The sequence below is a fragment of the Papaver somniferum genome, chromosome 1, assembly GCF_003573695.1.
Source record: "Papaver somniferum cultivar HN1 chromosome 1, ASM357369v1, whole genome shotgun sequence".
Taxonomy (NCBI): domain Eukaryota; kingdom Viridiplantae; phylum Streptophyta; class Magnoliopsida; order Ranunculales; family Papaveraceae; genus Papaver; species Papaver somniferum.
Genome location: NC_039358.1, coordinates 236,344,925 through 236,354,929, shown reverse-complemented (window position 1 = coordinate 236,354,929; position 10,005 = coordinate 236,344,925). Strand labels below are relative to the sequence as shown.

At 38.0% G+C, this 10,005-nt stretch overlaps 2 protein-coding genes across 4 annotated transcripts; both read left to right on the top strand.

The window, feature by feature from the left end:
* Positions 1 to 373: 373 nt before the first annotated feature.
* Positions 374 to 4,381, top strand: LOC113320091 (nuclear-pore anchor-like). Of its 3 annotated transcripts, none has more exons than XM_026568027.1 (4): positions 374 to 1,154; positions 1,318 to 1,536; positions 1,695 to 3,036; positions 3,695 to 4,381. In XM_026568027.1, exons 1-4 carry the CDS (start codon positions 629 to 631, stop codon positions 4,080 to 4,082), a joined length of 2,475 nt encoding a protein of 824 aa, XP_026423812.1. In that variant the 5' UTR covers positions 374 to 628; the 3' UTR covers positions 4,083 to 4,381. The 3 variants fall into 3 exon arrangements, with proteins under 3 accessions (XP_026423812.1, XP_026423827.1, XP_026423819.1); XM_026568042.1 differs by having other exon boundaries at positions 375 to 1,154; positions 3,590 to 3,915; XM_026568034.1 differs by having other exon boundaries at positions 378 to 1,154; positions 3,875 to 4,381.
* Positions 4,382 to 5,988: 1,607 nt separating this feature from the next.
* On the top strand, positions 5,989 to 9,635 carry LOC113320080. Its single transcript, XM_026568019.1, has 4 exons — positions 5,989 to 6,398; positions 6,696 to 7,040; positions 7,242 to 8,327; positions 9,143 to 9,635. Exons 1-3 carry the CDS (start codon positions 6,086 to 6,088, stop codon positions 7,649 to 7,651), a joined length of 1,068 nt encoding a protein of 355 aa, XP_026423804.1. The 5' UTR covers positions 5,989 to 6,085; the 3' UTR covers positions 7,652 to 8,327; positions 9,143 to 9,635.
* The last annotated feature ends 370 nt before the right edge of the window (positions 9,636 to 10,005 follow it).

Below are 10,005 nucleotides of genomic sequence, written 5' to 3'. Positions count from 1 at the left end.
ACCGCGACATTTTTGTTGAGAAACATTTTCTATTGAAATATTTTGGTATTGTGATGAAGTACCATTTTTTGGTAATTAATAGTTAAAGAGTCTAAACTATAAGAATTTTGGAGTTAGGAGGTGTGATTTTAAAGTTCAAATTATTTGAATTTATAGAAAATGAAATTATGACTGTCGAATAAAAATAGTCGTTACCGGCTGGAAAAGGACCGATCGGTTCAGTCAGAGACATTCATTGAAGCCGGCGCTCGACCTAGTTAACACCGGTTGTCACTAATTGAGCCGACCATCTTATGTTAGGCCTCTGGTTCAATTTGAGACGGGATGGGTAAACTTTTATATTTGAGCATTTACTCATCTTACCGGATTTCCCCTTACTGATCAAAATTAAAGGTAAAGGTGTTCGGGAGAATTTTTTATCTTTTACCTCGTTATGATTTACCTCATTATAATTAGCGCAGTAGAATTTTTCTTACAGCTTGTAAAGAAACATGTCTAAAAACCCTGGTAGACGTTTTGAAAGCCCATTTCCCCACTTGGAGGAAGCTTCATAAAGTTTTTCCCCAATTCTGTATTCGAGATTTCTAGGGCATTATATTTCTTTCTGTGCGATAAAGAGAACTCAGAAATGGCGGCCGCTGGTGATGAAAAGCTTTGCAGATTCAAAAGAAACAAATGCAAGAAGGTGAGGTGTGATAACGATCTACAATTTTGTCAAAAACATTACAATCTTCACATCAATTTCTTCAGAAACAACCCTTCAATTATAAAGAAGCGTTATCATCATCTTTATGAGTCTGAAACTCTAGATCTAACCAAAAACAACAAGGAGGAGGAGGAAATGAAGAATCAGCAGCGGAGTTCAATCCTACCTCCAGATGAACAACGTTGTTGTATGAATGATGGAGTAGAATGGAGATGCAAGAATTTCAGAATGATAAAGAGTTTTGGCGCAGACGATAATTATAAATATTGTGAAAAACATTTCAATATGAGGCAGCAGCGTAAGAAGAAGAGAAGTAGAGATGATGCTGATGAATTTGATGATTGTAACAGTGATATAGAAACTAGGGATTCAAAATGCTTGAAACTCCGGAGGAAGCAGGAAGATGACCTGACAGGAGGAATTCAACCATCTGCTAATCATACCAGCTGTGAGTAACTCGAAACTTGCATTTCCCCTTTTGGTTTCCTTTGCTTACATGTTTTAATAATTCAGAAATTTCCTAGTTTAATCTGTTGAACCCCTTATGAATTAGTCCTCGAAAGGAGTAAGAATCCCTGCAATGTCTAACTAATTGGGGATTTTCTATCCAGCTGATAGAATTGTAGGCGGTGGCTCTGCCAAAATTGGGGCAAAGACGAAGAAAGTCGAAAGAACGGAAAGGTCTGGAGAACTAAAATCATCATCAGGAATTAGTGAACCTGTTGTTGAAACTAGGGATTCAAAATGCTTGAAACGGACGAAAAAGCAGCAGCTAACGGAGGAAGATGACAGGACAGGCGGAATTCAATCACCTACTAATCATACCAGCTGTGAGTAACTGATTTCCCCTCTTTTGGTTTGGTCTGCTTATATGTTTCAGTAATTGTGAAATTTCGTAGTTTCATATGTTAAACCCCCTTGTGAGTTGTTCCCCGGAAAGGAGTAAGAGTCATTGCAATATCTAACTAATTGGGGATTTTCTATTCAGCTGATGGAATTGTAGGTGGTGGTTCTACCAATATTGGGACAACGAGGAAAGAAGTCGAGACGACGTCTGGAGAACTAACTTCATTGACAGGAATTAGGGAACCTGTAATTGAAATGGAGAGTCTGGAGCATTATAAAACTAAGTGTATTGAATTGTCTGTGGAGCTTCAGAAGAATAAAGTAGAGATTGAAAAGATGAAACTGGAGCTTGAGAAGAAGAATTTGGAGCTCGACAAGAAGAATGTGGAGTGCACTGAACTCCAGGGTAACTATGAGAAGAAGGAATTGGAGCTTGAGAAGAACAAAGTGGAGCTTGAGAAGCAGAAAGAAGAGCTTGAGAAGCAGAAAGTGGAGGTTGAGAAGAAGAATGTGGAGTGCACTATACTCCAGGGTAAGTATGCGGAGTTAGAAATTAGAAAAACTGCTGCTAAAGATGAGGATGCTGTTAAATATTGGAAGAGCAAGTGTTCTGATTTGGAGAGTCTAGTCCAGAGGATGGAAATCGAAAATTCAACATTGAGATGTGAAGCGTCTCGTCTTTCCAATTTGGAGAGCCTAGTCCCGAGGAATGGAAATGAAAGTTCAATATTTGGATGTGAAGAGTTGTGTAATTCTGAAAAGATTGAAGCCGAAGCACGGGGTTTGCAGAATGAAATTACTCAAAGTGGTGAAAGCTGTGGAGGGATGGAGGATTCTCATGTGTGTGGGTTTAAAACCAAAGAGAATGTGCTGAATGCGTATGATGTTGGCGTCAATAAACGTCATGATTCATTGTCTGAATTTCCCATATACTCTGCTATGAACATTTCTTCTGGAAGTCTGCATTTACCAAGTGGGGGTGAGAACGTTGAAGAAAGGAAGGGTTGGGGCAGTTCGGAAGAGAGACCATCTCAACATGGATCATCATCTCAAGTTCATTTGGATATAAGTAAGGAGCCTTTTGCTAACTCGGTTTCAGACGACGGTGGTGAAAGTCTTGGCAGTTCTGAAGAGAGACCATCTCAACATGGATCATCATCTCAAGATCATTTGGATATAAGTAAGGAGCCTTTTGCTAACTCGGTTTCAGATGACGGTGGTGAAAGTCTTGGCAATTCTGAAGATTCTGATGGTTCCGTTGATTCAAAAAATTCTCATCGTGACCTTATGGACATGTTGGCGATGAAATATAGGAACGTGAATGACGAGAAAGGAATGAAATGGAAATCTGAGCCTGAATTGCTTTCTTCGTTTGAAGAGGATCCTGAGCTCTGTGTGAAAGCTGTGTGTGCTCTCTATCGACAGGAAATATCAGAAGACGAAATATCACCCAAGGGGTTGTACATTCACAGTGACACACTCAGGTAAATTAAGAATTCTGTACACTTTTCCTTCATTTCCTATTCCATTATACTTAAAACTACATAAGTACTTTTTTTGTTGCAAGGCTTCGTAAATTGTTGATTTACATTTATATACTGTCTATGTTCAATATGTTGCTCAATCTACATCATGGACTCTTTTCATATTCTGCTGGGAAATTTATAGACCATTTTATTAACATCGCAAATAGCCATATGACACGAATCATGCAAGTCCTCTGTTAGTATGCTCTCACTTTTGCCGTACTTAGAGCATTATTACTTGTATATCATCACGTCTTAAGACTTGTCTTTATTCTCAGGAATCAAAGGAAATGACCATATCATAATCTACACTTTTCTCATATACCAGTCAAAATATAACACATTCTATTTCTTTTGCAAACTTGTGGTTGTGAATTCTCAATCCAGTTAGTGGAGATATAATTAGATGATCCTGTAAATTGTATCGATTGGCGTCGACACTACCTCAGGCATTGACATGAAAATTCGGTATCTGCACTGACTGTGGATTTTGTATATCAACTATCAACAGAGTTGGGTGGAACATGAAAGTTTAGTGGTAGACTTTTCCATGATTGTCAGATTAAGGATTTGCTGCCTTCCCCATATTTTATATCTGTAGCTGTCATGTGAACAGCGGGAGTAAGCAATTTTCTTGCGCGTGGCTGCACGTGCAAAGGGCAGGAAAGCCAGCCTGGAAAATGGCTAAAGTTATTCAGAACTACAAACTGGAATTGAGAAGAACCAACAGTATCATCTTTTCTTGGTTTTTCGTTTTCATACACTATTGGCATAGATTGATATTTTCTCTCAACAGGTGTACTACTTTGGCCAAGTTTCTGATGGATGAGGACTGTAAAGGTGACCTCAAGAAGTCTGTGACAGAGTTGGAGACATTAGATTCTAAAGCGGTTGATGACTGCAAGAAGCTGGCTAGGAGATACTCGATGCATTTATTCGACATCTACCGAAACAGAAGAGATCCGTTTTTCCGTCCAGCTACAACTGCCAGCCATGGAGATTAAACTTCTAAGTGATAGACTGTTGTATAAGTGTAAGTGGCCTTCACTTGCATATCCTTTTTACCTCCTCTAATTTTGTACACATATGAAATGGAAAACTGGTTAATATACTAGATGGTTGTATTGACTTTCTAAATATGTATTGAGTCTCCAATGTGATATTATGGCTGTCACACTTCAGGTTGTTTTAGTATCTACATGGAGAAAAAACAATCCTTGTTTAGCCCAGGGAACTGATAATGTTATGCGTAAAATCTTATGGCTGAAATTAAAACTAGATTACCCCCAATTATTTTTTTGGATTGCAATGTCTCTTAATTTTTTCAATAGAACTAGTAACAAGGTTGTTGATTGTTGTTTTATAGTCTGCATGAATAACGAAATCTAGTGTTGTGAGTGCATCTCTTGGGGTCTGACAAATTCTGTTTTGCAAAATGTTCTGGTTACAGAAAGGTGCATCTCTTGGGGTCTGCCTAACTTGTTGTATTTATGTTTCATTAGCACTTATTGTGTGGTTTAGTTTTCGTAAGACGTTAAGTTTGAAATATAATTTTATTCTGATGAAGGCAAAGTTGAGACAGCCCAGCCTGCCAAAACCATCTGCAGTTAGTAGACTGCCTCCTCTGTCCTCTCTAGATGCAAAGGTTCTGAGTCTTATTATATATGTTACACAATTCAATTTGTTCAGATTTGTCAGTTCTTGCTTCTCAAACCTTTGCATCTAGTATCCCGGAAAGGCAAATCATCTACTGTGAAAGTCTACCAACACCATGATGAGGATTACTACCTAATGGTGATCTTTCATTAATAGGTCTTCTTGTAGGAGGTTCTTTGATTCTTTCATTATGTGGTTCTGCTCAAAATCAAGTGGAATTTCAGAAACTGATTCTCTTATTCAAATGCTTTGATTTAGTGCTTTCAAATTAGTTCTTCAAGTTTTTAGAACTAGTGTTTCAATTTGTAATACTACATTACCAGTGGTTCAATTCTTGTTTGCAAGCTGCCAGTTCTGATTGTTTGACAGGTAATGCAATTTCTTGCGGTTTCTGGGTTGAAATGTGTACATGACTAAATGAGGAATTCGCTGGTTTGCTAATTGCATTTCCAAGTGTTGTTATACTATGATAACTACAGGATTTCCACATTTGCAAGTTTATTTCCTACGAACTGTGTGCACAGTAGTTTACAGGCTATCTTTGTCCCAGCAGTTGCTCTTGTAGTGCTTTGATGACACAGTGTGATGCTGGAGGTATTCTGAATCTGGCATTATAGGTTGTGAAGAATCATCACAGCCACTGTTGGTGTCAGACCGTTTGGCTTCACTGAAGCATGTTACATGGTATACAATAGTGTTCTGTACTACTTGAATGTGGATGCTGTGCTTGTTCCATAAGAGTACCATTTCTTTCCTTTCTCATTTGCACTTATTATCCAGCTGAGACTATTTCCCATGGGCCACGGGCAAATTTCATTGACATAGATATGGCAGACGAAAGATTTTGGACATAAATGATACTACATTTAATAGTGAGCTGACCTGAAGCTCAAAGTCAAAATTTCCAGCTGACTTTAAGCCAAGGTCGAGTCCTGAGTGGTCAACCTCTACAAACTTCCTTCTCTCTGATTGTGGTGTGCCCTTTATTTGCAGGACGTCTATTTGAGAGTTTGACGTGACCCATCAATGAGAGGTCATTCAACCCCATTTCCCCATAGCCAGTCGTGTATGGTAGATTTTACTTCATTACAGGACCGGACAGCTGTAAAAACATAGATTACTACAGCTTTTACAGTAAAAAAAATCTTATGACTAAAAAGCCCCTCCTACGAGTTTCACAACAGGGAAAATTTTTAAGGGTATAATAGACAGAGAAAGGAAAACCTCACCTACTAGAGTTGTACTTGAGGATAGACATAAATGTTGTTGTAGATCTACTTCTTCTTCACTTGGATTAGAGTTCTGATTTCATTTCTAAGAAAATATTAGATTTTTGCTTTGCTGTTGTTGTATGGGGAGGAAGAAGACTAAGAAGAAGGCTGCAGGTGATGAACAGATCTGCAGAAGAAGATTTGGGAAATGGAAATGCAAGAATGCGAGCAGTGATAATAAACTAAGATTTTGTGAAAAACATTACAAAGATTACAAAGTTTTTGAAGATTTTTGTAGAAACAGGAGTAAACTTCCAACCAAGAAGAAGAGAAGTGGAGATGGTGAAGGTGAAGGTTGTAGTGCTACTGGTGTGAAAACTAGGGTCTCGAAATCAAGGAAGAAGATAACGGACCAGTCCCTTGATGAAACAGGAGGAATTCAACCACCTACAAGTGAGTAATTCTTTTATACATTTCTCTCTTGTTGTTTCAATGTATTTTAATTTCTGTGATTTTTCATGTTTTTGTTTCTTTTGTTTCCTTATATGTCTAAATTGTATGATAAATGATTGAGAAATTTCATAGTTTCATTGTATTGTCTAACTAATTGGGAATTTTAAGGGAATTTTCATAATTTCGTAGTTTCTTTGCATTCTCTAACTAATTGGAAATTTGAAGGTTAATTTAAGTCCCCCAAAGGAAGAGTAAGAATCATTGCATTGTCTAACTAATTGGGAATTTTCTGTCCAGCTGATATGGAATGTGGTTCTGCCAATGTTGGGACGAAGAAGTTGCATCCAGATGAACAGTATTGTTGTCAAACTGGTAAAGGATGGAGATGCAAGAATTTTAGGATGAGTCATGGTGCTGATGCTAGTGTTCCTAAGACCAACTATTGTGAAAAACATTACAATTATTACGCAGAGTATGAAAAGAATCTTAAGAAGAAGAAGAGAAGTGGAGGTGGTGGAGGTGCAGATGCAGGTTGTAGTACTGCTACTGGTCCTGTGGAAATTAGGCGCTCGAAACGGAGGAAGACGGCAACGGAAGAGGATGAAACAGGAGAAATTCAACCAGCTACGAGTGATGATACCTGTGAGTAATTCTTAGATCTTCATATAAATGACTTCTTACGTTGTTGTTCGTTTAGTTTACTTACATCGGTTCTTGCTGTTGTTGTTGTTCATTTCGTTTGCTTACATGTTTAAAATATGATAACTGAGAAAATTCATTGTTAAGTCCCCCAGAGGAATTGTTGCATAGCATTGTCTAACTAATTGGGAATTTTCAATCCAGCTAATACAATCATAGAAGATGGTGGTTCTCCCAAAATTGGGGAGAAGCGGAAAACGGTGGAAAAAATGGAAAGGACTGGAGACCTAAAATCATTAACAAAAATTGGGGAACCTGTGGTTGTATTGGAGAGTCTTGAGCATTATAAAAGTAAGTGTTTTGAATTGACATTGGAACTTGAGAAGCAGAAAATGGAGCTTGAGAAGAAGAATGTGGAACTTGAGAAGCAGAAACTGGAGCTTGAGAAGAAGAATGCGGAGTTAGAAACTAAAAAGACTGCTGCTGAAGATGAGAATGCAGTTAAATATTGGAGAAACAAGTGTTCCGATTTGGAGAGTCTAGTCCTGAAGATGGAAGCTGAAATTCAACCATGCGTTGTGAAGTGTCTCGCGTTTCTAATTTGGACAGCCTAGTCCGGAGGAATGGAAAGGAAAGTTCAACAGTGAGATGTGAAGAATTGTGTAATCCTGAAAAGATTGAGTCTGAAGTGCGGGGTTTGCGGAATGAAATTACTGAAGCTGGTGAAAACCAAAGAGATAAAGACAACATGAGCAAACCTAATGCTGAAACCAGCAGTGGAGGGAGGAAGGATTCTCGTGTGTATGAATTGAAAACCGAAGAGAAGGTGCTGAATGCGTATGTTGATCATGAATCAGAGTCTGAATTTCCCAAATACACTGCTGCGAACATTTCTTCTGGAAGTCTACATTTAGCACGCGGGGGTGGAAACATTGAGGAAGGGAATGGTTGGGGCTGTTCGGAAGGGAGACCATTTCAACATGGATCGTCATCTCAAGCTCATCTAGAGATGAGTAAGGAAAATTTTGTGAACTTGGTCTCAGACTCAGATGACGGTGGTGATAGTCTTGGCGAATCTGAAGATTCTATTGGCGCAATGGATATGCTGGGGCCGAAAAATTGTAATAGGAACAAACACGAAATGAAATGGAAATCAGAGGATGATATGCTTTCTTCATTTGAAGAGGATCCTGAGCTCTGTATGAGAGCTGTTTGTGCTCTCTATCGACAAAAAATAACCGAAGATGAAATATCTCCCAAGGGGTTGGTCATTGAGAGTGACACACTCAGGTATATTAATAATCCTGTAAACCTTTCTTTCGTTTCCAATTCTATTATACTTAAAACTGCATGAAATTGCTGTTTTTGCAGTTACCATACATTGGCTTGTTCAATGTTGCAACAGTCTTTAAGCTTATTGGTTTACATTTATATACTGTCTATGTTCAATTGCTCAATTTGCTGCATGGACTCTTTGTATAATCTGCTGCGAATTTTCTCTGTTATGTGGCTTTACCTTGGAAAAGTATTCCCTCACTTTAGCGGTACTTAGAGCATTATTACTTGTATATCACAACGTCTGAACTCTGAAGACTTAACTTGTCCCTTTTCTCATAACACAACAGATCATACATTATCCCAGTCATCTATAGCACATTTTATATCTAATTCAAACTCGTGGTTTTAAATTCTCAATGCAGTTAGTGGAGACATAATTAGATGATCCTGTAAATATGAAATTGGCGTCGACATTACCTCACTCATCAATATGAAATTTAATTTCTGTGCTGAGTGTGGACTTTGTATATCGATTATGAATAGAGTTGGCACAAGAAAGTGCAGTGGTCGAATTTTTCATGATTAGCAGATAAAAGGTTTGCAGCCTTCGGTAGATGTCATATCTGTAGTTGTCACGTGAGCAGTGGGAGCAAGCTTTTTTCTTGCTTGTGGCTGCACATGCACAGGGCAAGAAAACCAGCCAGCAAAACGTTTATTATAATTATTTCCAAATACAAATAGGAAATGGGAAGATTCAACAGTAGTATCTTTTCTTGGTTTTTCATTTTCATACTCTTTTGGCCTGGATTGATATTTTCTCTGAACAGGTGTATTACTTTGGCCAAGTTTCTGATGGACAACAACTGCAAAGGTGATCTTAAGAAGTCTCTGAAAGAATTGGAGAAATTCGATTTTAAAGCGGTTGGTGACTGCAAGAAGCTGGTTAGAAGATACTCGCTTTATTTATTTGATATCTACGAAAACAGAAAAGATCCTTTTTTCCTACCTTCTACAACTGCCAGCAATGGGGATCAAACTGCTAAGTGATAGCAGATTGTTGTGTAAGTGGCCTTAACTTTTTGCACTAGACATTGCAATCTTGCATCTCCTTTTAAACATATGGAACGGAAAACCGATTAACATACTGCACTAGCATATTATGGTCAGTAGAAATAGATAGACTTTTATGTGATAGCAGACAATACTTTGGATGTGTATTTTTTTTTTGGGTCGGTAAATTGATGTACATTTGCTGCGTATTGACTTTGCAATGTAGTAAGTTATATTATGGTAGCTTGAATTTTAAGCCTAGTGATACTATGATGGATCCAATATTAGGTATGTCAAGTTCTAGTTTCAGAGACTCAGTTGATTCCCAAATGAGAGTATCTTGAAGAGAAGAACTAATTAGTCGGATATTCGATATGGAAGAGTTGGATTCTTGTAGAGGCGGAAATTGGTCTTTGTGTGAATAAACAGTTTAGTTCTGCAGATTTCAATTGCGAAGTTGATATGAATCTTGAATCTATTGATGACAAGTTAGTTAACATTACTAAATCACCTGAATTTGTCTCCGATGAACCTGAAATTATCGGGGAAAGCAAGCTAAAATTATCCCACAATCGAAGCAGCAAAGAGCATAACAAGGCCCTCCTTATGAAGAGAATCTGGAACATACATAGAAACCAAA